Source organism: Euprymna scolopes, chromosome 15 (assembly GCF_053919585.1).
Source record: "Euprymna scolopes isolate OS-2025 chromosome 15, ASM5391958v1, whole genome shotgun sequence".
Classification (NCBI taxonomy): Eukaryota; Metazoa; Mollusca; class Cephalopoda; order Sepiida; family Sepiolidae; genus Euprymna; species Euprymna scolopes.
In genome coordinates this window covers 106482239-106509718 of record NC_136496.1, presented here as the reverse complement: position 1 = coordinate 106509718, position 27480 = coordinate 106482239, and the positions used below count along the sequence as shown (strand labels likewise).

Below are 27480 nucleotides of genomic sequence, written 5' to 3'. Positions count from 1 at the left end.
AATGCTACCATAGCCCAAATCAGTTGTATCTACAGGGTGGAATGAGAAAATTGCCACCCTAGAAAAGACGACATGATTCCATTTTCGTTTGATGAAAACCGATTTTCTTGTTGCAGACCGTCTACTAGTTGGCCAGTTGTGTACCAATCCCAAGAGCAATAGGAGCCTTCTATCATGTCTGAAAGTGACACAATGTTCAACAAGTGAGATTGGAGAGGTGCTGCTGTACAACTCGTGCTCTCTACCAGTCTTAGTTATGGAACAGGACCATTGCCAGCACCCTCAAAATGCATTGCATTGCATTGAATAACTGGAACGTGCCCAGATTGATGAAAACAAAGTTTCTGGTCACGGTTATGGTCTTTGGTGTGGTTTCAAGTGAGGGCTACCTCACATCTTCAAAATCGGCTTTAAAGTCAACACCAAAGTGTACCTGGATGTGTTGAAAAGTGTGGGGATTCCCTGGTACAATCAGGTGACCGCTGGCATATCCTGGTTGTGGTAGCAGGACTCGGCACCAGCCCACAAGTCCAAAGAGACCCAGAAGGAGTGCTACAACTTTGTATCGTTCTCTAACTGGCTCCCTTCCTCCCCTGACCTGCATGCGTTGGACCACTTTGTTTGGTCATATGTTGAGAACATCACCCACATGACCTCGGACAACACCAAAGCCAGCCTGATCGCTCCTGTCGGTGCTTGTGAAAAGGCATGCTCTTAGTTTTAGACCCATATTAAGGTGGTGATTGGGGCTAAAGGCAGCTATATTGAATAGATGTCAGCTCTACTACATAATCAAGTTACCTGAATTGATTTTTTCAATAAAAGTTTTAAAATAAAGCTGTATTATTGTTTTCTTTAGGGCGACACTTTTATTGTTCCACCCTATACATGTACTTGCTAAACAGGTACAGATTTTGAGCATGTCATTTGATAGTGATCAAACAAAGACTGTTGGAAATTCATGACTAAAATTTGGTGGACAAATCAGGCTTTGACTGAAATATATTTGTACCAAATATGATGGGATTGCAGAAACTATTGTGAATTTTATTGACAATTACATTAAATTAAGCGGCATTTAATTTCGATCATCCTGTATTTTTTTTTTTTTTTTTTTTTTTAAATCTTGAATCATTTTACTCATTTACATATAAGAATTTTTATGACTTTATGGATTTTCTTTCCCCAAATTTCATCTTTGGACTGGATCCATGTGATGCACATATAATCTCCAACCACACAGCCAGCACTGACTTACACATTACAAGGGTTGTTCCAAAAGTAAAGCCTCCTATTTTATTTTAAACTCAAAAAGTTGAAGAGCTATGAAAACGGAACTGGTAACATTAAAACGAGTTACCTTTTGTACTCCAGAATTTATTTTTCTACATAGTCATCACCATTCTCAATGCACTTTTGCCAGGAATTCAATGACACATCTCTGCTTCTGACACATGATCATGACAAGGGTTGCTTTCTTCGAATCTCGTACCGTCAATATATGCAACAGAGAAACGAAATGTTCAGTTTATAAATGCATAGGTTCAGTCATAACAATCTGCAATTCCCATCTGATCCATTCAGGCGAAATAAAAAAAATAGGAGGTATTACTTTTAGAATGCCCCTCATAAAAGAATTTCCCTCTGACATGTTTTTTTTTAAATTTTTTACAATATCTCAAATCTCTCTTTGGATTGAACCCACGGGTTCAAGATATCATCTCCAGCCACATGCACCCAGCATTATTTACATCGAGATGAGGTGTTGACCCATTATTATCCAACACGAGCACAGCAAGTCCAGCTAGATTCTTCGTTGGCCTCTTCGGAAGAATCTGGTGTAGATGACAAGGAAAGAGTTCTATTCTTTCTCTGATGTACAACATTCTGACTGCTATCAGCATATCGCTTCTGTCGTCTTATGGTTTGTTTGTCGACAATGCACTCACAAAGGTCTCGGAAAGCCTGCAAGAAAATGAAAAAAGAATAATGTAGGAAATGATAGAATATGGAAAAAACACAATTCTGAATATTTGATAGTTATTTGGATTTGGTTAGCAATACAAAAAGTATAAGTCCGAGTAATAAAAAAAAAGCTTATATATTGTAGCCGAGTTCACTTTTGCTGGGGGGGGGGGGAGGTCAAGAAATCATAAATACACAAAAGCATATAGGAAAGCGGTTTGGTTTGGTTTGGTTTGTTTTATGGCATATCAACCCTTTTCATGCCGAATCCAGTAATTTAAAACAAAAACAGTGTTATGTTTCAAGTTCTTTATATCTTCAAATATTTCTTTATAGTGTTTGGTTTGGTTGTTTTGTTTTATGGCCTATCAACAGCTTTCGAGTTATTTAATACCGAAGCCAGTAATTTTGGAAAAAATTTTTATGGTTCAAGTTCTTTATATCTTCAAATATTTATTCATGGTGTTTAGTTTGGTTGTTTTGTACAAGAAAATTGTTTTTATATTATTTAATTGTAATTCATAATTGAGATGAGTATTATTTATTAATTTTTATTTATTGCAAACTTTTATCCTCATCTTTTTTTAGTTGTTTCATGACGTTTCAGCCACCTATTCCGCTGGCAATCTTCTCTGACAAAAGGCCAGATGAATAGTTGGCCGAAACGTCGTGAAACAACAACTAAAAAAAAGATGAGGATAATAGTCCGCAATAAATAAAAATTAAAATTGTTTTTGTTTTCAACTCTGCAGAACAGGATTGAGTTTTGTAAAAGGAAAAAAAAAAACAACATTAACGAATGGTGTATTTTAGGTGAGAAAGCCAGTATCAGATCTGTTGCCAACATCACTGGAAAATGGTGGGATCATTCCATCGCTCGAGAAAGTATCTCATTCTCGATGCAATTGTCTACATATACAAGAGTCAAATACGTCCCAAGATGGAATATTGCTGCCACATCTGGGGTGGAGCTCCTAAGAGTATCCATTCCTGTCTGGACAAGGCATAAACCCGTCTACAAAATTTTGTAGGTGAAGGCCATTTCGCCTCTCTACATCCTCTTCCTCGCATTGAAGAGATGTTACAAGTCTGTACTATCATTACTTTTATAGTAGGTGCTCGGCTTCAAGGTCAACGTAAACAAGTTCCTGATGAACTGCCCTCTTAAGTAGACACTTTATGAAATCTCAACACTAACGTACAACGTACTGTACATGCAATAACATTTATCCCTAAGTTGCTTCCGGGCCTTGATAAGTGGTGACCTCCTTGTAAAAAAAACAAAAAAAAAAAAAATAGTCCCTTACATCCAAGTAGAGATGAAGATAAGTAAAAAAGAAAAAAGAAAATAATTTACCCAACATCCTCCAAGCGTTGATAAAAAAAAAAAAAAATCTACAGACAGCTTAATCTGGTAATACTAACTACGAAAGCAGACATGAATAGACTTCTCACCGTGGATGTTAAAAATAACATTGAGACACTTGATGCAAACAAACCAACCCTCAGTCTATACCTGACTTGTCCACCAAGTTCCAGTCATAGATGCTCAACAGTTTTTAGTTTATTGCTGTTCAATATGCTGGAATCTCACATCAGTCAGAGGTGTGATATGGAATGAGCATTACACTTACTAGACCATAATCCCCTCAATATATCTGTGGCATTATCTCAAAGATAATGTCTATGAAAATAATCCTCAAACTATTCCTGAAGAGGGCCATCACAGATAAAATCGAAGCAATACCAAGAGAGACATTATTAACTATTAACATCTTCCAGTCATAAATGTTATTTGAAATACCAAATTCATATAAAACTAGTGGGACCTGTGGAAATTCCACAGGAGACTCATTCATATCTAATAAAGTGATGTTTGCATTTTGTAGATGTTCAGTGTTAATGGGGACGCTCTGATATTATTGTAGTTTTTTTTGTTAAAACTGCAAAAGTATTTATCTAAGCTAGCACAAACGCCCGGCAAAGCCCGGCCGTAAAGTACACTTTAATTTAATTCTCACAGATTTCGTATATATTATTATAAAGTTGATGTTCTATCGATTTTTATATATTATAAAGTTGCGATTTCAAAAATAAAAAAAAATATATCCATATGACTTGGGTGCATTAACTTGAATCGAAACCAAAATAAAAACTTATGAAAAACATATATATATATATATATATATATATATATATATATATATATACTCGGGGGATTTTTATTCAAAAGTAATGGCCTAATGAATTCAACGAGGTTGTTAGACAGTGCTCAATAAAAAGAGCTGATAATACTTGTTTATTGTTATATAAACATGCTCACATTCCGCTGCTACAAACAGCCACTTGTTTCAATCAAACAACAGATATCATCAGGCAGCGACTTGACTATTCAAATGTTCAATGAATAATCTATATATATATATATATATATATATATATATATATATATATATATAATCGAAGCCGAAACCAAAACTTATGAAGAATTCTTGATAAAATTATTTATAAAAACATAGATGACTTAAGTGCCATCAGCTGTAATCGAAACTGAAACGAAAACTTATAAAGAATTCTTGGTAAAATTATTTATGACAAGAAATGCAAGTACATAACAATTAAACGACCCGGATGTAAACGTGATACAGAAAATAACACACACTATCATATTAATACACAGATAATGTGTCATTTTTTTTTCATACACAAAGCTACCTCTTTTTTTTTATTTTTATTACATTTTCACAAACAAGGCAAACAAGGCAAATTGCCACGTTAGTGTAGGAGCTACTATCAGGGGCAACATCTACTGGGGCACTACGTAGGGATTTGGGCAGCAAGATGTCGGTTCACGTTACACTTGAACTTCTGCATGTCAGTAAAGTTGGGGAAGCAGGGACCTGGAATGGAATTCCAGAGTCTAGCGGTTCTGGGGAAGAAACTACTGGAGTAGAAAGATCTTTTACATCTAGGGATCTCTACTGTGTGGGGGTAGGATTTAGCTGCCTGTCTGGTTTGTCGAGGGTGTCTACGTTGTGAGGGCACAAGTGTCTGCAGTTCGCCAGCGCATTCACTATTAAAATACTTGTAGAACAGGCAGAGGGATGCAACATTTCGTTTATGGGACAGAGGCTGAAGCTTAGATGCCAGTTCAGGGCCTATCAGATTGGCGACTCTTTTTTTAACCTTGTCTAGGAGCGAGAGACTAGTAGCAGATGCACCAGCCCAAATATGACAACAATACTCCATACATGGGCGAATGGTTGCCTTATAGAGGTACAGGATATTTTCGGGTGTTAGTAGCTTTCTAGCACGATAGAGAGAGCCTACCTTCTTTGCAGCGGCCCTGGCAATGCTTTCAATGTAATTGTTCCAAATCATGTTTCCCGTGAACATTAGGCCGAGGAGTTTGAAAGATGTACTCTCAGATAAAGAGTTACTGGCCATTGCTATTGGTGGTAGAGAAGGTTTCTTGTAATTATTGAAGGAAACAAGTTTAGTCTTGGCAGTATCGAACGTAACCATCCATTTTTGTCCACATTCCACTACAGATTGGAGGTCATCCTCTACTGTTTGCCATTTCTTTAGATATGTGTTCATTTGTTTTCCTGTCGTGCCTGTTATAGAGTGTGGTGTCATCAGCATATATACCCATCTCAGAATCTCAGAGGCAATTTTGTCGGGGAGGTCATTTATGAATATTAGGAACAATAGAGGTCCAAGGATAGACCCCTGAGGCACTCCCACATTTATATCATAAATCTATGTTAAAGTTAGGTTTGTGCATATGTTTATATAATTCTATATACAAGTGTCACTCCTAAATTAATTAGCCAATCATTATGAATTTGGGGTTACAACTGCTTGTTGTAAGGGGTCATCATGTGCGCTATATTTTATTTTATTTAGTTTTATGAAAATCGAGTCAAAATAGAGAGCAGAAACCCTTCATAAAAATTCTGATCTAATTTCTCTAAAATTTAAACAATAAACATCAGACATCAAGCTATATAATATTAATATTGCAAAAGTCCAAATAAAATTTATTTCGGTTGCATAATGTGTATAATCTCCTATTTGAAAATTCCAATATTTCAGATGTGCATGAAATTTTATCCACCCTGTTAAACACTAATTAAGCAAGATGCCCAGAATTTCCCTTTTTCTTACGACTCCTTAAATTTTAAACATTTTCTAGAATCATTTTAATGCCATGAAATGTAATCAAAATTTGAATAAGAATTCTGAAGTTTACAATCATTATATCATGATTTTAATCCTTGTAAGGGGCATAACATTTAGTGCAAAACTGGGAATTAATTTTGCCTATCCTGGGACTGGTATTATCCTAGAAAACAATAAAATTAAAAATCGATAATACCGGACTATTATTTATTAAAACTTGCTTTTTAATTATCAAGACATTAGGCTTTCGACTTTGCATGCAAACAGTAAATTAACTGCTCAGACAATAAAATATATTTGTTTCCAAATGAGAATTGATAAACTGTATTAGTCAGACTTAGTTGGTATTTTCACAACGTTTCAGCCTATATAACCTCCGATCTTTTTCGGGTGCGTCTTTTAGAAATTGGGAATCTTTACGTCGCATTTGGAAACCTCTATGAAAGGGTTAATTTTAAAAATTCCGTATAAGTTATAGAATTCAGAAAGATGCAACCGAAGAAGGTCGGAGGTTACATTGGTCGAAAGGTTGTGAAAAATAGCAAGCAAAGTGATAACTCAAGTAATATCAATGATAATTTTAGAACTTTTTAAAAAAAAATTTTTTTTTTTTGATGATAGAAGAGTTTTCCAAAAGTTTTTCATATTTAAATGAAATGTTTAATGACCAGATCTGTGGACACTTAACACTTGTATCCTCCATCGATTGTATATGTAGTAGTCGACGTTTACACATCAACGTACAAAATCAAAATGCATAAACACGTTTATACGCATGTCGTCTGCGCATACACTATCCTAAATAAAAACAAATAATTACATTTTGAACCAATCAGAAAACTTTGTAAATATATTTCTGGGTGCTACCTAAACCCTTTAAAAACCAGATTTCTCTTCAATAAACCAGTGGAACCCAGTTGACCCAAATCTGTGAATCAATATCACTCGGCGCCTCATTATGGGCGCCCATCTCTGCAACATCTCTCTCCAGTCACACGCACACAAACATTAACAAACTGGCCAATCCCATAGTTTAAAAAAGGGGTACAAGGTGATAATTAGGGCTATGACAAGAGAATATTCTTTTCATTATTTTGACTCTCGAGTATATATATGTTAATATCTTATATGTTTTTAGATAGAATGGTGTGGTTTTCGATTGATTAACTGTGTCGGATATAAACTCAAGAGTCAAAATACTTATAAAAATATTCTCTTGTCACAGCCCTAGTGATAGAAAGAGGAGAGTGATATAATATATTATTATAGACTAGCGAGGGGTACCCGGCGTTGCCCGGGTGTTTGGTGGGGGGGTGTAAAAAAGTAAGTATGAGGATCGAACCCGAACCGTTGAGGCAAAGTTGTGAAAAAAAAAAAAGTGCGACGTTAACCATTGCCCCACCGCGACATGCTTACGGAAACACGTTTGAATTTATTTAATCAGTTGGATTTAGCAGGTGCTCGTTTTAATGAGTTAATGAGGTCAGTTTGACAGCGGGATTTCATTTACTGCTGAACGCTTTTTTCCTCGCCCCCAAGATGTTATAGGAAAAAGACTAACCCACATGCGGCGAGTGACAAATATTGAATATTTATCTTCCCGAAATCGAGCAAATTAAATAGACAGGCGAGCTTCGTTGTTAACTGTGAGATATTACGATTTATATGTGATATAAAAAGTTTTAAGAAGTTGTGAACCGACCGACCGCTTCTCTGAAAGAAGCCTTTTGTAGACACACAGAAAAAGCGACCACACATACATACATACATTTTCGCTTTTATATTTATAGACTAGCGAGGGGTACCCGGCGTTGCCCGGGTGTTTGTAGGTGTGTGCGAAAAAAACCCGAAGAAAAACAGGTGCCTGTGAAAAAAAAAGAAGCCTTGACAACGCGCAGTTGGAAAATAGTAAAGTGTGAAAAAAAAACAGGTGCGCGTTTTTGATTGACATGACGGCGATAGCTATTCAGCAGTTAGCATTTTGCACGGGACAGTTTTTAATGAGGTGAATAAATCGGTTTGTTTGTTTTTAAAAACCCGCTCCCTGTTTATTAGGGGGAGCGTCTCATCTCGAAATGAAAGCTACGTCTAGAGACCACTGGCTTTCGGCCAGTAATTAGAGTCGAGTTTCGCTTTTTGTTTATACCGAAAACCAAATGTAACGCGTGCTGATGCGGGAAATGTGGAATAATTAACGTTTGAAAGTCAATAAAATTAAATAGACAGGCGAGCTCGGTGGTTAACTGTGAAATATTACAATTTATAGATTATATAAAAAGTTTTAAGAAGTTGTGAACCGAGCGAGCGCTTCTCTGAAAGAAGCCTTTTGTGGACATCAAGGAAAAGCGTACATACATGCATACATACATACATTTTCGCTTTTATATATATAGACTAGCGAGGGGTACCCGGCGTTGCCCGGGTGTTTGTAGGTGTGTGTGAAAAAAACCCGAAAATGTGAAAAAAAACAGGTGCCCGTGAAAAAAAAACGAAGCCTTGACGACGCGCAGTTGGAAAATAGTAAAGTGTGAAAAAAAACAGGTGCGCGTTTTTGATTGATGTGACGGCGATAGGTATTCAGCAGTTAGCATTTTGTGCGGGACAGTTTTTAATGAGGTGAATAAATCGGTTTGTTTGTTTTTAAAAACCCGCTCCCTCGTCTCGAAATGAAAGCTACCGTCTGATATGACGAAGTCGACATTGACCAAACGTTACTTAGCTCTCTAGAGACCACTGGCTCTGGGCCTGTGATTAGAGTCGAGTTTCGCTTTTTGTTTATACCGAAAACCGAATGTAACGTGTGCCGATGTGGGAAATGTGGAATAATTAACGTTTGAAAGTCAATAAAATTAAATAGACAGGCGAGCTCGGTGGTTAACTGTGAGATATTACAATGTATAGATTATATAAAAAGTTTTAAGAAGTTGTGAACCGAGCGAGCGCTTCTCTGAAAGAAGCCTTTTGTGGACATCGAGGAAAAGCGTACATACATACATACATACATACATACATTTTCGCTTTTATATATATAGATTATTTATACCCGTTTAGGACTTCAGATTATTAAAATAAAATATGAACAAAGAAGCAACCGCCATTTTAAAAATATTTTCATCTTTATCATGTGAAAGGTTTTTTAAGTTAAAAAGGTTAATGCAACAGCAAAGAGCAGGAGAAATGAAGCAAAGGAAGTAATCACAAGCATAAAAGAACGCTTCTCACAGGTAAGATAACCAACAATTTGGAGGCTAAATAACTTCCCGTATGAGACTACATTTCTCAAATAAGAATGTTCTGTCATAAAAGACCTTTGCATGATTCCAATTAAATGTTCCAATCTTTAAAAGTAAAAAAAAGAAAAGAAATAAACAGCTGAGCCACAGGCATTGAATAAATGTACATCTGGCTTTTCTTTCATATATTTTATTCCCAAGTGCATGCTGGGAAATCTTAATTTGCAGTTCTTTACATGAAAGAATCGCTCCCTGTATGCCTGAATGGATTTGAGACTGCCCCGTATTTTCAGGTGCTTTTTTTTATTTTGAGAAAAAAAAAAATTTTAATTGGATAAAAAAAATATTATGCCAATTGAATATACAAAATTATCTTGCACATTGTCAGTCAGACCCAAATAGCATTTAAGTTGACAAAACAAATTTTGTTTCTATTTTTCTAAATTTTGGAGAAAAGGATTGATTATTTGGATTCTTCAGACTACTGTTTTCATGCTAAGTGTTATTTTCACAACGTTTTGGTTGATGTAGCCTCCAACGTTCTTCTGGTGTATCTTGTCGAACTCAAATCTTTCTGTTGGATTTGGGAATCAGTGTGGAATTTCAAACGGAACCGATTATTTAATTCACAGGAGTAGCATGCTCTCGTGCTGTCAGCCATGACTGGATAGAAATCCCAAGTAATTTACAATTACTCATGGCATAGTGGATAAAATACTTGGTAAAATTCAGTTGTAAGTTATACTCTTCTAAAGGTTGAGGGTCCAATCACGAGTGCGAGCAACACTAAAAATACAATTGTGAATTACTTAGGATTTCTACCTTGTAATGGTTGATCGAACAAGAGCAAGCTAACCCCTCATGGATTATATAAAGATTGCATTTGAAATTCCATGCAAATTCTCACGTTCGGCAGAGAGATTCCTGAGTTTCATAAGATACACCAGAAGAAGGTCGGAGGTTACATTGATCAAACTGTTTTGAAAATAAAACTCAAGATGAGAACAGTAGTCCAACAAGCCGCACGTGCGTGGTCCCCCACTGGTGCTGCATGTAAGATGACGCCACAAAAAAATAGTGAAGAAATGATGAATGTGAGAAGTGTGAAGGGCCAACGTTGCCTTCACATTTTCGCCAAGTTTCAGAAAAATCTAAAGGGTGGGGCAAATGTTATTGGGTAAAAAATGTAATTTTTTGCAATTTGGGGGCATTGTGACCCCTCTTGAGCTCCTGGGAATGCCGAATCTCAGTGAAAAATGGACAAAATGTGCAGTTTCACGCCTTAAGACATGTATATTTGAATTCAGCACCATGGAAAACCACTATATAGACATACCTATCAAGTTTTTGAGTAAAATGAAAAAAAGAGCTAAAAAAAAGGCATGTTTTTTTAAGCCCTAAAAGTTCCAGAAGGATGTGAACTAGAATTTTGCTAGGGTCGCCCATACTGAATTTATATTAAGAACAATGGCCTCCACATTTTGGTCAAGTTTCAGAAAAATCTAATGGATGGATCAAATGCTATGGGTCAAAAAGTGTCATTTTCGCCCAATTTGAGGCATTTTTTACCTCTTTTGAGCCCTTGGGGACGCTAAATCCTAGTATAAATGAATAACGATGTAGTTTCAGGCCTTAAAACATGTATATTTGAGTTGACTACCATATATATCAAGTTTTTGTTAAGAAATATGAAAAAGAGCCACAAAAAGGGCGTTTTAGCACTAAAAGTCTCCGGGGATACTAACCAGAATTTTGCCAGGGTCACCCATACTGGATTTATATTAAGAACAATTGGTTCCACATTTTCATCAAGCTTCAGAAAAATCTAATCGATGGATCAAAAATTATGAGGCAAAGCGTGTCATTTTGGGCCATTTGGGGGCATTTTAACCTCTTTTGAGCCCCTGGGGATGCAATGGGAATTTTTGCAAAAAAAAAAAAAATTTTTTTTACTGTGTACATCTATTTAATGAAATACAATTTGTGGCAAAATTTCCGGAAAAACTAATCGACGGTTATCTAGCAATAGTCCGGACTAACAGACACACAGACAACATAGGTGCATCTCCGATAAATTGGAGGACCAAAAAGTCCAAATGATACAAAATTTTGTTTCTGGCTAATTTTTATTTGTTAATGTTATACTGTGTTATTCATCATCATCATCTTCAGTTTCACATCTATTTTGATCAACGATTCCCCCACTACTCAACAATCTTGAATGGCAACCGAAAAGGCTGATCTGCTCACCTGTCGGTTTGCCCCTAACTCTACTTTGGATCCAGCAAACCACTCCTTCCGAGATTTTCCTCTGTGAACAGAAACCACAATAGATGATCTGAAAACCACCCCTTCTTAAGTATATGATATCATAAAAACCCTAGACACCTCAAAAGCATGTGGGCCTGATCCAATCCTGGCTTTACTATTAAAAAAAATGCTCTACTGAGGTTGTTCCAGTTCTCTTTAAACTTTTCAACACATGCCTTAACGAATCTTGCTTTCCTGACTGTTGGAAAACTGCTTCTGTGGTACCAATTTGCAAGAATTCTGATGAAAGAACTGACCAATTAAATTATCGATCCATTAGACTTCTCCCTCTTTTTGCCAAAATATTTGAGTCCATAATTAATCAAGCACTAATTCATCACCTCACAGCTGCTAAACTTCTACCCAATCAACAGTAATGGTTTAGGCAAGCTCGTTGTACTGCAGATATCCTAACTGTAATCTGTGAACATATATACCATGCCCTGAATAAAGCAGGGGAGGCTAGGACAGTAGCCCTAGATATATCATAGGCTTTTGACAGGGTATGGCACGGTGGTCTTCTCATGAAAATCAGATTATATGGTATTACTGAACGAATACTTAACATAATTTACTTCTTAAATAAGAGAAGAATCCAGGTTTACCTCGATGTTCTTATGTCTAAACAATGATATAAATGCGGGTGTATCTCAGGGATCGATCCTTGGACCTTTATTATTACTGATATTCATAAATAACCTTCCTGATAAAATTATCTCTGAGATGGGTATATTTGCTGAAGACACCACGCTCTATGATAGACATGAGGGAAAAACAAATCAACACATATCCAAGATAATGGCAGAAATCTTAGAGGAAGACCTCCAGTCTGTAGTGGAATGGGGACAAACATGGATGATCACATTCAATGCTGCCAAGACTAAGCGTCTTTCCTTTAACAACTACAGGAAACCTGCTCAACCACTAATATCCATAGCTAATGATACATTACCTGCAAGTACTCTTACAACTCCTCAGCTTAATGTTCACGGGGAACAGGAGTAGGAACAGATATATTGAGGGCATTGCCAAGGCTGCTGCAAAGAAGGTGGGCTTTCTACTGTGCTAGAAAGTTACTTACACCCTTCGCCTATATATGGAGTATTGTTGACATATTTGGGCTGGTGCATCTGCTATTAGTTTCTTTTACTCTTAGACAGAATTCAAAAGAGAGTCGCCAACCTGATAGGTCCTGTATTATCAACTAGACTTCAACCTCTGTCCCATTGACGAAATGTTGTATCTCTTTGCCTGTTTTACAAGTATTTTAATGGTAGGTGCTCCGATGAACTGCAAACCCTTGTCCCTCCTCGACAAACCCGACAAGCAACAAAATCCTTCCCCTACACATTAGAAATCCCTAGATGTAAGAAAGCCTTCTAGTCTAATAGTTTCTTCCTTAAGACTGATAGAGTTTGGAATTCCTTTCCGAGTTTCTGCTTCCCTGGCTGTACTGACATTTAGATGTTCAAGTGTAATGTAAACAGACATCTTGCTGCTCAACTCCCTACATAGTATTCCTGAAAATTATGTCCCCTACATCAAAATGGCACTGTGTTTTGTTTGGGGTGAAAATGCAATAAAAAAACATGTTGGGTGATTTTTATAAAAAAAATACTTCCAAACTAACCTATTACACAATCTTTATTCCTCTCTCTGTCTCTGTCTGTCTGTCTGTCTGTCTGTCTGTCTGTCTCTCTCTCTCTCTCTCTCTCTCTCTCTCTCTCTTTCGTTCATTCTAATCACTTATGTTTCCCTATGAACTGAACCGGCTATCTCAACTGTTCATACTTTATGTAAGTTTTTTATTCCTCTTTTTCTTTGGAGTGTTATTCTCACAATTTGGGAAGAAAGACTGCATGCTTGTTTACATTCAGTGAGAAATATCCTTATAGAGAGAGAGAGAGAGAGAGAGAGAGAGAGAGAGAGAGAGAGAGAGAGAGAGAGAGAGACCAAAGACACGTGAGGGTGGTGTCTGGTAGATATTCAAGTTCTTTCTTTTTTGTTTTATTTTACTTGAGTCAAAGTTCTCAGAAATCAAGGGACCCACAACCTGGGGCTAACGCTTGAAATCTTTATGATATACATAGATATTCGAATGCTCCATCTAAGTTCTCCATATCTCAGACACTGAGTTAGTAAAGAAATTGAAAACATAATTTTCCTCTCCCCAATTAACCATTTTCATACGTTGTAGTATATCTTTCATTTTGGCCTCTTGGTCTTACTGGATTCCAGGACAAGAATTTATCTAGTCTGGTGCAGTATCCAGCTTCATGCTATTACTTGAGATAACATCACTTGGAGAAGGTGCACCATTCCTCGTAAAACCTAATGTGGGTTAGCCATAGTGAGGAGATCTTATTTGGGCAGCGAATACTATGTGATTTGAATATTTGGTCAGGGTTTACTTCTATGGAAAAAGTATCCTCATGCCAGGTTGTTCTGACAAACCCCTGTACAGAGAGACCTTAGATACTCGAGGATAGTGTCTAGTAGGCATTCAAGTTCTCTCCAGTATGTGTTCGCATATGTTTTAACAAATTTTGCTTCTTTGTAAAAGAAAAGCAACATACTAAACAAGAATATGGTTTCTTTCTATTTTTTTCATTTTTCTTATCATTTTGTTTAAGCCAGGGATGGGGCATCCTACCAGATGCCAAACATACACCTGCTATTTTAGACACTCCAACCGAGAGATCTTTTTAAGATTCTAACCGTCCCTTTAAGTGCAATTGTTTGAATCTCCTTTGCACTTGGTTTACCTGGTATATTTGTAAGATAGTTTGTAAAATTCTTTTTCATAAGTCCGGTTTCTCCTATAATTACTGGAATGATAGAGATCTTCTTAAGGTTCCAGTTTCTTTTCATGTCATACATAAGACCCTGGTATTTGGTAATCTTTTCCCTCTCAGCTCTGTTTAACCCAGCATCATTCGGGACACTAACTTCCACCAAGGTTGCTTCCTTCTCCTTCTTGTCCCATATTACAATGTCGGGTTTTTCCTCTGTGTGTTCGCATGTGTTGCAACATACTTTATTTAAATCTCCAAATATTTATTCATGGTGTTTTGTTTTCCGGCATATCAACCCTTTTCAAGTTCAGTCATTTTGGTAAAAGTCTTTATGCTTCAAGTTCTTTAAATCTCCAAATATTTATTCATGGTGTTTTGTTTTTCGGCATATCAACCCTTTTCAGGTTCAGTCATTTTGGTAAAAGTTTTTATGCTTCAAGTTCTTTAAATTTCCAAATATTTATTCATGGTGTTTTGTTTAATTCGGTTGTTTTTTTTGTAGAGAAAAATTGTTTATATTTTTGTCCTTGCAGAACAAACATAAACAGCAAATAATTCAATAGTTCAAGGTTAGGACCAAAATATTTTAGGCTACTCTACTTTCCCAAGCAATGCCGGAACACAGATCAGCTAGTAATGAATAAATTTACATTCATAATAAAGCGATAAAAAATGTTTTGACACAAATTCAATTTGTCCTTGTAGTTTCAAAGTTGTTTTTAGTCTTTGAGAAGATAATGTCCCATAAGATAAATAAAAATCAATATTTTTCTGTTTGATCTTGTTTTTCTGTGTCTAGCCCCACCCATCACCGAGAAGCCATTTTCCGAAATAACGATCCGTAATCACATTTGATCATCGGTGGAAATGCCATCAAAGTTATGAAAACACAACTGAAATATTAAAGCACAAACCCTTCATATTTACATGTTTTACTTAACTTTAGAAAAAACTATCATGTATTTGTTTAGTATATATATATATATATATATATATATATATATATATATATACTGTATTAACAAAACCAAGACTTCAAAAAAAGAATTGATAGCAACAAATTAGTTTATTTCATTGTTAGTTACAATTGTTTCAAGACTAATTGGACAAATTCAAACATTATGGCGTTTGAAAACTTTCACATAACCAGCCTCTCTTCACCTCACAGCTGCTAAACTTATATATATATATACTAGGCATAAGCCTGACGAATTCTCACGAAAATGAAACGTGGAATATTCTATGTAGCCTAATTGCCATATATATTTTTATAACTTACTACCTAGCTCTACCTATGTATTGAGCACTGTTGAAGTAAATACTGAAAATTTACGCATAAACATATTTTCATCTATTAATTTATGTGATTAAATGAAGTAGTCATATATATTTTTACAAAGGAGTTACCATTTATCAAGACCTGGAGGCCACTCGAGTATAAGGGTTAATGAGTGTACAATGATCAAAGGGTATATGTTGTAGTAATCATTAGTAGTGGAAATTTGGTAAATTGGATTATTTAAGGGGATGGCTCATCAAGAATTTGTTCACATTGGACTTGAAGACAACCATATTGTAGTCAGCTGGAAAGCACGAAAACGGTGTGTAGTTCTAAGAAAGAAGCTTTGTTCATGGAAATCTATGTTTAGGTTTTGGCACAGATAAAGAGTGGGGGAAATTATTGATAGTGGTTTCAGCTAGACGTAATATGACAGTAATATGAATTTAAGTTGTTTTTGTGATTCATTTCCTACAATGAAAGTTTACTAGCAGGACCTGTTGAAATTTCATGGAATGAGAAATATATTTAATCAACAAACATGTTTTGATGAAGATATTTTTTCTGGATAACAAAAAACAATTAGATTCCAACAACATGCAGCAAATATGAGTTTAACATTTCTATGAAAACAGTGTCCATTGTATTTTAAATATAGAACTGACCCAAATGAAACGAATTAATAAGTACTAATAAATACTCAAAAAGTAATATTGTGCTACATAGTTCAATACAATCTTAGTATCAAAACGAAAGCAAAATATGAAAGTAAAAATAAAATAGATAAACCCTATAATTTATTATACCATACCTGTTCACACTGAAACACTTATCACAATATTCTGTGGATCTATATTAAAAAACCTTGTTAAACTTTGTGACATATTTCCATTCTATGGAGGTCAGGCGCGAATGAACACCCCATAATTTTATTATACCATATTTCTTCAAACTGAAACATAATTACAAAAGTATACTTACGCAGAAAAATATGAAAAGTCTTTATTAAAGTTTGTGCCTATTTCCATTCTATGGAGCCCAGGCGCAAATGCAGACCCCACAATTTTATTATACCATCCCTATTTAAGTTAAACCATATTTATCAAAGTATTCTTATGTACATCTATATCAAAAACACTTGTAAACGTTTTTTTTTTTTTTTAATTTTTTATTTCCATACTTTGTGGACCAGGTGCGAACGCAGACCCCACAATTTTAATGAACCACTGTTCTGCCAAATCAAACATACCCATTCCTGTGTTTCGATACAATTAATAAGTGGATAGTCCTTAATCTGTGGAGTTTCGAAGAAATACTTTCCTTCTCATCAGAGGGTAGGAATTAGCAAAATGCGGGATCGGATTTTGCATACAAAAGTATTTGATGAAACTGCAAGTAAGTCAAAGATCTTACTTGATAACAAAAAAGTGAAGCAGAGGGAATATGGTGAAGAAAAAGGTGATTTCACGAGAATGGATAGTCAGGTGAAAGATAAAGTATCCAATGATGGTAAAATCCAAAAATGTAAGTCCAAGAAAGTTAATTTAATTTTCCATTCGCACAAGTAAAATCCAAGGAAATCGTGCAATTGGAAGATGGTCCAAAATAATCCAAAAGGCCGAAATCCGTGGAATAATTCACAAATATGTACAAGGAAAACGGGAAAAATTCCAATAATATTAAAAAAAAAATAAGATATGCTTTTAACACGGCTGCCAAGAACAAAGTTTATATATATATATATATATATATATATATATATATATAGAGAGAGAGAGAGAGAGAGAGAATATATATATATATATATATATAAGAGGATACATATATATATTAAGAGGATATATATATATATATATTTATTAAGAGGATATATATATATTTATTAAGAGGATATATATATATATATATATATATATATATATTTATTAAGAGGATATAAATATATATTAAGAGGATATATATATATATATATATATATATATATATATATATATATATATATATATATATTAAGAGGATATATATATATATATATATTAAGAGGATATTTATATATATATATATATATATATATATATATATATATATATATATATTAAGAGGATATATATATATATATATATAATTTAGAGTTTATTTATATATTTAAATTTCATCTAGAAAGAATTACTCTTCAAAATAAAAATTTATTGTTTGAAACAAAGAATACAATGTTTAAAATAATTTTTAATCCATGAATTTTCAATGTAATGCATTACCCCAGAGGAAAAATACTATCAAAATATTAAAATATAAATTGGATTGTCTTACAAAATATTATTGGAAGATAATATTTTTATAAGACTTGAAACCACTAGATTCATTACTATGTAATCTATTTCATTTCATTCGGAGTCTTTGTGTACATTATATATATATATATATATAACTACTTCATGTACTCACATAAATTTAATATACGAAAGTATAGATTTATGCGTAAACTTTAAGTATTTACTTCAAAAGTGCTCAATACGTAAGTAGAGCTAGTTTGTAATTTATAAAATATATATGGCGATTAAGCTACACTGAATATTCTGCGTTTCATCCACTATTGGATTCGTCAGGCTATGCGCAAATTTTGTGGTTGCTTCTTGTTTTTATATATGTTGAGGATTTCTAGTTAGCCAATCAGCTTTCCAGTATCCACCGCGCCCCCTCCTATCAGCCAATGAGCATGCATTTTATCGAACGAAGGATCTGTTTTAGAACTAGGTTAGTGGTTTAAGGTAGATCTTTTCCTTCCTTTTTTTTTTTTTATATATATAAATATACCTATGTGTACACACATACATGCACATATATATACATATATATATATACATATATGTGTGATCGTTTATGTATATCCATGTTTATTTAATTTATTTATTTGTTTGTTTTCTATTGTTATTGTTAGTTTTAAAGCTATTTTGTATCGCTATCCTAGAGTAAGTTTTATTTTGTGAACACAGTTGTTTGCTATTTCTCGTCTACAGTTTAATAGATTTTGAGGTTCTTTAAAGTACAGGATAGCAAATTTTTCATGGAGGCATAATTTACATGGGTCGTCTAAATGTCTGCACGTGGTAGCTTGTCTCATTATTTTCCATTCGACTACCGGCGAATGTCCGCTTTCTTTGAGTTCCCAGTATTTATTCGCTAGTGTTGTTTTTATACAGTGTTTTTTATTTTTGAATGTACATTTGTTGTCATAGTATCGGGTTTTGAAATCTAAGGAAGTCATGCCTATGTAATATTTCTTGTTATTCGGGTTTTCTTTCGCAAATATTGTTGCTTGATAAACTACACTTTTTGTTAGACATTTATTTTGGACTGGGCAAAGTGTGCGGTGTCTACAATTGCATTTATCTTGTTCGTTATTAGTATTTTTATTTATGGTATGGTTGTTCTTGTCCGGGGTTGGTTTGTTATTATTATTATTATTATTGTTATCATTTTTATTATTATTATTATTATTATTATTATTATTACTATTATTATTATTTCTGCTAGTGTTGGTTTTATTTCTGTCATGGTGTCTACTTTTTTTATTGTTTATTTTGTTGTTGTTTACATTGTTTTCATTTAGTATTTTGTTATTATGTGCTTTAATTATCATCTCTAAATTTTCGCAGCAACTGTAAGATAACTTCAAGGTATTTTTGTTGAAGATTTTGTGTAAGGGGTTGGTTGCGGGAAAGTGTTTTTCAATAAGATCTAGAAATTTCTTGCCAAGTTTTGTTTTTAACATTTGATTGTATGGGGCCGTATACCAAATTATAGTTCTTTTTCTTCTATTTTTAATTTTATTTGCTATCCTGTACTTTAAAGAACCTCAAAATCTATTAAACTGTAGACGAGAAATAGCAAACAACTGTGTTCACAAAATAAAACTTACTCTAGGATAGCGATACAAAATAGCTTTAAAACTAACAATAACAATAGAAAACAAACAAATAAATAAATTAAATAAACATGAATATACATAAACGATCACACATATATGTATATATATATATATATATATATATATGCATATATATGTGCATGTATGTGTGTACACATAGGTATATTTATATATATATAAAAAAAAGGAAGGAAAAGATCTACCTTAAACCACTAACCTAGTTCTAAAACAGATCCTTTGTTCGATAAAATGCATGCCCATTGGCTGATAGGAGGGGGCGCGGTGGATACTGGAAAGCTGATTGGCTAACTAGAAATCCCCAACATATATAAAAACAAGAAGCAACCACAAAATTCGCGCATAAGCCTGACGAATCCTATAGTGGATGAAACGCAGAATATTCAGTGTAGCTTAATCGCCATATATATTTTATAAATTACTATATATATATATATATATATATATATAATCATGTATGTAATATGTAATCAGAGTTTTTTTTTGTGTCTGTTTCGATTTACTCAAAACCGCACACACCTCGTCTTCTCATGTATCGTTCTCTTCTTCCTCTTTTTCTTCTTTTTTCTTCTCAGTCGTCAGAAGCGTCGTCTTTTCTTGACTACGTTTTTCCTTCTCGCTTCTTGCTCACAGTGACCCGTTTTTATGCTAAGCTGAACTCTCGTGTGTGCGAGAGAACACGAGATTTTGCGTGATTACTTGGCAATATTAACCGGCCGCCGCCATCTTGCCATTTTTCTTTGGACGTACCCGCTTTGCAGAATGCACACCTCGAGCGTTTGTCAGGTAAGCCCGTCTGTTCGCAATTTATTACACACTCCCCCCTGATCTCATTATCACAGAAAGAGCAGGGAGGCGGTGGCCTTTTTCTTCGAGTGCTTCTTCGGAGAGGGGGATTCGGGGCTTCATCATCGTCTGCGCTGTCTTCCGTGACACGAAGGTCGGCGAACCTAAAGCTGAGCATCGCAGTATTACTGTCCAGGTCTTCATCATCAGCAGGAGGGTCAGTACTTTGAAGGCTACCACTCTCAGTGTCGCTGTGCGTTGAAGCCGTCATGAACCAGAATGATGGGTCGCTGGTCACGGATTCAATTTCACTATCTTCGTCAAGCGGCAGCTGCGTTTGGAATGCTGATCTTAAGTCTTTAATATGATGAGGTACTCCATCAACTCGCACCGCCTGCGGGCTGATCACTTCAGTGACATGACCAGTTCCGTAGCGAGTCGTGCACTGGCCTCGGGTTTTTTAACCCAGACGACATCTCCTTCTTTTATGTTCTTTTGTGGTGGCTCCAGTTCGGGTAGTGAGCTGCTCTCCAAACCTCTCACCCTGACACGGTATGTATGTAGCACGTTGGCTGGCGCGGTGGAGGGTGAAACATCGTCCTTAGGGGTGACGTTGTACCAATAGACTGCTTCAGGTACCGTACACCCCTTCCGCGCTGCGATTGTCTTAACCGTTCTGTGATTGCGCTCAATAATCCCGTTTCCACTGGGAACATGGGCACACCGAAAACGCAGATGGACACCCCAGCCATCTGCAAACTGTTTAAACGGCTCACTAACAAAAGCGGGGCCATTGTCGGTGAGTATCTCAGAAGGAGGGCCACGCTCGAGGAACACACCTTCCAACTCATGGATAATGGCAGCCGCGTCCTGCCGGCGAAGGGGCCGCCACAATGAAAACCTAGATGGTCCACAGTCGATAAGCGTCAAAAAATGCCTCCCGTTGTAGTGCGTTATGTCCATCGCAATCCTATCCCAATTACGCTTCACACTGAGTATTCCCTTCTTCCACCGGACAGGTGCTGGGTCGATCGATCGGCAGGTGTTGCAGCTTCCCACAACAGATTTCACAGCCCTCCGAGACACAGAGGGGTCAACCAATCTGGCGAAGTAAAGCGTTCGGTTTACACCGGGGTGCCCACTTTGGCAATGGACATCATTAATATGCTCCGGGCTGAGTCTATGTCCCACTGCAGCGCAATTTACAGGTGCTGACTCGTTCACTTCTTTTGGCAGGTCTAGCCAATGGCGTGGCACTCTGGTCAGACGATCCGCCTGATTCAAACAGGACTGCACCAGTGTCACATCTATGACCAAGTCGTATTCCTTAGTGGTTTCGGTTAGGGTAGCAAGCCGCCTCCGGATCAACATTTCGGCCGACGCCTTCGTTGTCAGACGTGCTTTTCCGTTCAAAGCATTGGTCATCCACCGATGCACACACGTGGAATCCGTGATGATGTGAAGGATTCTAGCCTGCCACTGAAGCGCTAGATTGACTCCTTTCAGTGTAGCATCGAGTTCAGCTAGGTTTATATGCTTGGCGTCATTCTCCGGCCGAAGCCAGCAGGCATCTTCTATTATCCTTCCGTCGACTGCCAGAGCAATGCCAAGGGCAAGTGAGCTGGCGTCTACCCAAACTGTAAATTCACTCCCATCGACGCACCAGCTCCCCCATACAGGGTCATCATTGGTCACTCTGGCCACAACTTCCACCAGCATGCTTCGCAGGGCAGGATCATGCACCTCATCGTCCCATCCAGTTGACATAGAAGTTGCCCGTCGCTTTATGGCCGCTACAGCCACTCGGAGCCACCCACACACAGGGAAGTGACCCACCAATTTTCCGCAAATGGAAAACGTGCTCCGACGTGTGATGGTAGATGGGATTTCCGGGATTTCACCACTCCTTCCCCATTGAAGGCCATCTGCACTTCCGCTCACCTGCAGTCCGAGCACTTTCGCCCCGTCCTGTAGCCGCTCCGGCTCCTTGCACGACAATCCGAAGTGCTCGAAGTGTTCTTTGACCGCCTGGGCAGACAGGAGGCTCTCATTGACAAAAATGTCGTCTATATACGACGATGTCGCATGTTGCACCGCTTCATCTTGACGCCGGATCGCCTGCATGATTGCTGTCATGATGTTAGGGGCTACATTCAGGCCGAATCCTAGCCTGGTCAAGCAATAGCGAGTTCCTTTGATCACCACCGTCTAGAACGGCCACAGCGATTTCTCAACACATATTTGCAAGTACGCTCTTCGCAAGTCCAGTATGGCTGCTTCCGCACCCTGGCGCCGCCACTCCCGTAGTTTATGAGCACAGACATCAGCCCCCGCAGTGTGTGGGTCAACGTATTCATTAAGTTCCCGGTAATCAAGAACAGGTCGAACTTTCTACTTGTTCTCTTGTCTGACAGCCATCAGGGGAATTAGCCCCCGCGGGGGCCCGAGCTCATCCTCTGGGTATGGAACTAACCAGCCATTATCCAGCCACACTTGAAGTTCTGCCTCGTACTGCCCCCTAAGCCATGCAGGAGGAGGATACTCTGTAAGTCGATTCCGCAATGACACTGGTGGCTGGTCGCCTGCCCATTTCCAGGACGCTGTCCAAGTGTTTGTGCCCTTATCGTATTCTGCATGGAAGTCGGGCTCATCGAGAGTGATTGCTGCACACATTTGTTTGTTTGGTCGAGAGAAGCTCACATCACCGGCGCCGTTCACAGTAATTCCACCTAGCTGTGTGATAGCGTCCATTCCAAGGAGGTCATATCCGAGCAGCTCCCCATCGACCACTAACACCGTCACAGCAACCGGAGAGCCATTGCCAATGCTGATATGAACAACGCTGACCCCACAACACACCAATGAGCCTTGGCCGACAGTAAGTACAGGGATCCTTCGTTTCTTCCATGTGGCGCAATATTCCTTTCGAAGAAGGGTTTGGGTACAGCCGGTGTCAACCAGCGCTGAACGTTCACATCCATCAACTTGAACTGTTACTGCAGGCAGCGCTTTGTTCAATGCCGCGTTGGGGAGGGTGCTAGCGCTGCGGCGTCCTCCCCTTACCCGTTTCCCGGACAATTCCGCGCTATGTGGCCTGGCTTATTGCATTGGTGACACCGTATTACTTGTCGTGCTCCATAATTAGGGGTGCGCCTTGTACCGCTTTTGCAGTCTCTGGAAAAGTGGTTGGGGCCACCACAGGTATAGCATCGTAGACCCTTCGTTGGCAAGTCCAGAGTGTCAACAGCTGCGGAGACTAGTTCTCGATCGTCTTTCAAGATGTTTCGTGCTCTCGCCAATAACTCCTCCAATCCAATCTCAGTGAGTCTTGACGATGCTAGCAGCAGTCGACTTGCCTTATCCGGAAGTCCCGACAAAAAGGCGCATGCCAATATGCGATCACTTGCACCGCTGAAGGGAGTGGCAAGCTTTTTCAAGTCGGCCATGTAGACATCCACTATCTCCCCCAGCCCAAGTCGGCGTTCGGAAAACTGCCTCCAGGCGACAAAAGGGTCTGTACCAAATGCCCCGTATAGCGCTTGTGTAATCTGCTCCATGGTCGGATCCTCCCCTAGCTGCTGGTACACGGCATAAGCCCCTTTAGTGAGTCTCAATGGGATAACCATAGCTGGGTCTTTAATCTTGCACAACCGGCAAACGCGCTCAGCCTTTCCCAACCATTCGACCACTGAGGGACCAGTGGGGGAGCCATCGAATTCCGGAATTAATCTGATGTCAAATTTCTCCATACCAAAGCCGAGATAGCTTGTAATCAGAGTTTTTTTTTTGTGTCTGTTTCGATTTACTCAAAACCGCACACACCTCGTCTTCTCATGTATCGTTCTCTTCTTCCTCTTCTACTTCTTGCTCTTTTTCTTTTTTCTTCTCAGTCGTCAGAAGCGTCGTCTTTTCTTGACTACGTTTTTCCTTCTCGCTTCTTGCTCACAGTGACCCGTTTTTATGCTAAGCTGAACTCTCGTGTGTGCGAGAGAACACGAGATTTTGCGTGATTACTTGGCAATATTAACCGGCCGCCGCCATCTTGCCATTTTTCTTTGGACGTACCCGCTTTGCAGAATGCACACCTCGAGCGTTTGTCAGGAAAGCCCGTCTGTTCGTAATTTATTACACAATATATATATATATATTCATCGCAGATTGCAATGTCAGTCTTTTTACTACATATTCATATTGTGTCTATCGTCTGTGCATTTGTTTTTTTTTTTTGTTTTACTTATGAATTCATTTAAGAGATATAATTTATCGTATATCCACCACGCTTTGCGTTACACTATACTTTTATGTGTACACTTTGTAATTTTAATATTATGTATGCAAATCATTAGGTAAATTTGTAGTTTCTAACCTTGCGAAGTAAATTTTCACCAACTTACTTTCGGAAGAACCCCCCCCCCCCATCAGCCAAACGATAACAACTAAATAATTTAATTTAGCCTCTGGGCCTTGATAATGTGGTGATGCCTTTTGTAAAAAAAAAAAAAAAAAAAAAAAAAAACCTAAAATGGCGAACACTATGACGTTAATTAGTCGTCTTCTATTTTAAAGCGTTACATTTCGTTATATTACGTACGAATCCATTCACAAAAATACACTATTTTTATTTTCACAATAAAATTGCAAAAAGAAATATTTTCTAATAGTAAGTTTATTCATTTATATATGTATATTAGAAAATATTTCTTTTTGCTATATATATATATATATACTAGCAAAAGTACCCGTCCTTGACTGGGTTCAAAAACAGCCAACAGAAAATGGACTCTGATTTATGAAAATATGATAGGTTATGAAAAGAAAGGGTTGTAAAGAGATAGCTTCGAATTTGGGGGTATCAAAACCAAAGCAAAATATGATGAAAGTAAAAATAAAATAGATAAACCCCATAATTTATTATACCATACCTGTTCACACTGAAACACTTATCACAATATTCTGTGGATCTATATTAAAAAACCTTGTTACACTTTGTGACATATTTCCATTCTATGGAGGTGAGGCGCGAACGAACCCCCCATAATTTTATTAGACCATATTTCTTCAAACTGAAACATAATTATCAAAGTATACTTACGCAGATAGATACGAAAAGTTTTTTATTAAAGTTTGTGCCTATTTTCATTCTATGGAGGCCAGGCGCGAACGCAGACCTCACAATTTTATTATACCATCCCTATTTAAGTTAAAACATACTTATCAAAGTATTATTATGTACATCTATATCAAAAACACTTGTAAATTATTGTAAAGAAACACCCACAAACTCACCTTTCATAAAAACAAAATAATTATTTTTTTAAAAAAACACACACACAAACTCATTTTTCATCAACCAAAAACTAAGTTAAAAATAAAAATAAAAAACTTGAGATTTTATTTTCATAAAAAATTAAAAAAGTAAAAAAATAATCATTTTCATTCTATTTTTTTTTTTTTTTTTTCTTTGAGAAGCAAAATAAATATTTCTGACTTTCAAATACGGTAGGTCCAAGTCATTTTTACTTTCTAATGTTTTACTCACGCGTTTTTTATTTGTTATAAAATGGGTGACCGATTTACCAGAACGTTGTAACTAAAAAGTGAGCACCCCTTCCAAATATTGAAATAATAAATTTATTTTGTCAATTTTTTTTTTTTTTTTTTTTTTCATAATCTGGTTGATTAGTGTCCAATCAATAATAATCCAGTGAAAAAAAATTTCAAAAAACATATCAGTATACAAATTACGCATGGGGTGATGGTTGTACAACTCCGCCGAAATAACAACTAAGACGAAAATAGTAGTCCGAATAATAATGCAAATAATCCAAATTATCAATCCTTATCTAAAAAAAAAAAAAAAAAAAAAAAATCCGAAACATTTGACAGTTGATTTGAATTCTGTATTATGCAAGGGAGGTAATTCAAATAGAAGTTAGCGCAAAGAAAACCAAGGGATACAACTCTTACCACTACTTTATAGACTTTATTTTTAGCTTCATGTAATTATTTTTAGTTGTAAATTTGTCATTTGATGGGGGGGGGGGAAATATTGATTCACTCCGGCATTTCGTATTGATTATTATTCTGGACAGTAAGTACTTAGATTTAGAATCAACGAAAGCGAAGTATCAATGACAGTACGATATTGTAAAGCAAATATTATTCCAGTTCGTGTCTATCTTTTCATTATTTTTATATTTTCTTTTTTTAATTTTTTTTTTAATGTAAATTCACCTATTTCAATGTTACAATCATAGAAATAATATCCAACCCCAATACTTTAAGCATTTACGCACGTAGTAGTATAATATTCTGTTTCTTCCTCCGTCCTCTTTCACACACACACACACACACACAGACACAATTCCTCTCTCTCTCTCTCTACTACATCAGTCTCTATTTACCCTTCCCCTGCGCGGACTAGATGCAACACAAGTTCAGTGTTTAATATGAAGAAAATCTAGTTCTTCAAAAAAAGAGTACTCGATGAGAGCATTAAAAAAAATGCCTCAGTCTAAAGGGATTTCTCCTCCTCAAACTGCAGAGAGAACAGATATTACACTTTGAAAAAAATTATTTGCAAAAATAAGATCAAATACAAATGTTTACAAATTAAATACAAGACTCAAGTGTGGGGCGTTAAAGGTGGTGATGTCATGCTCTATCTAGTCTACTTTTGACTAGTTTGCATTTTAAACCATTCGTCCATGCTCGAAGGCCGACTGTACCTATGTGTTGGTTTCTATACTAATGTTTTTTTGTGTCCATGTAAATGTCTGGATGTATTGCTAATATACTTATCTATGAGTCCATATCTGTGTGTGTGTGTGTGTATCCATATATTTGTGTATACAAATGTATATATTCTAGAAGAAAAAAAAGAAAAAGTCAGGAAGAAGAAGAAAAAGTCGAGAAAAAGTCAGGAATAAGAAGGAGAAGAAAAAGTCGAGAAAAAGAAGAAAAGGTCGAGAAACGGTCAGA

At 36.7% G+C, this 27480-nt stretch overlaps 2 protein-coding genes across 2 annotated transcripts in view; both read right to left on the bottom strand.

The window, feature by feature from the left end:
• Positions 1-1098: 1098 nt before the first annotated feature.
• Positions 1099-27480, bottom strand: part of LOC145294055 (ras-related protein Rab-15-like) — a 240051-nt gene continuing 213669 nt past the window's right edge. The window contains exon 7 of the mRNA XM_080141046.1: positions 1099-1965. Within this exon, the coding sequence (XP_079997172.1) occupies positions 1777-1965 (189 nt within the window). The 3' untranslated portion in view covers positions 1099-1776. The remainder of the gene's footprint in view (positions 1966-27480) is intronic.
• LOC145294251 (uncharacterized) lies at positions 23559-27341 on the bottom strand. The gene is made up of 2 exons (XM_080141351.1): positions 25017-27341; positions 23559-24865 (listed from the first exon to the last, which is right to left on the bottom strand). Exon 2 carries the CDS (start codon positions 24246-24248, stop codon positions 23559-23561), a length of 690 nt encoding a protein of 229 aa, XP_079997477.1. The 5' UTR covers positions 24249-24865; positions 25017-27341.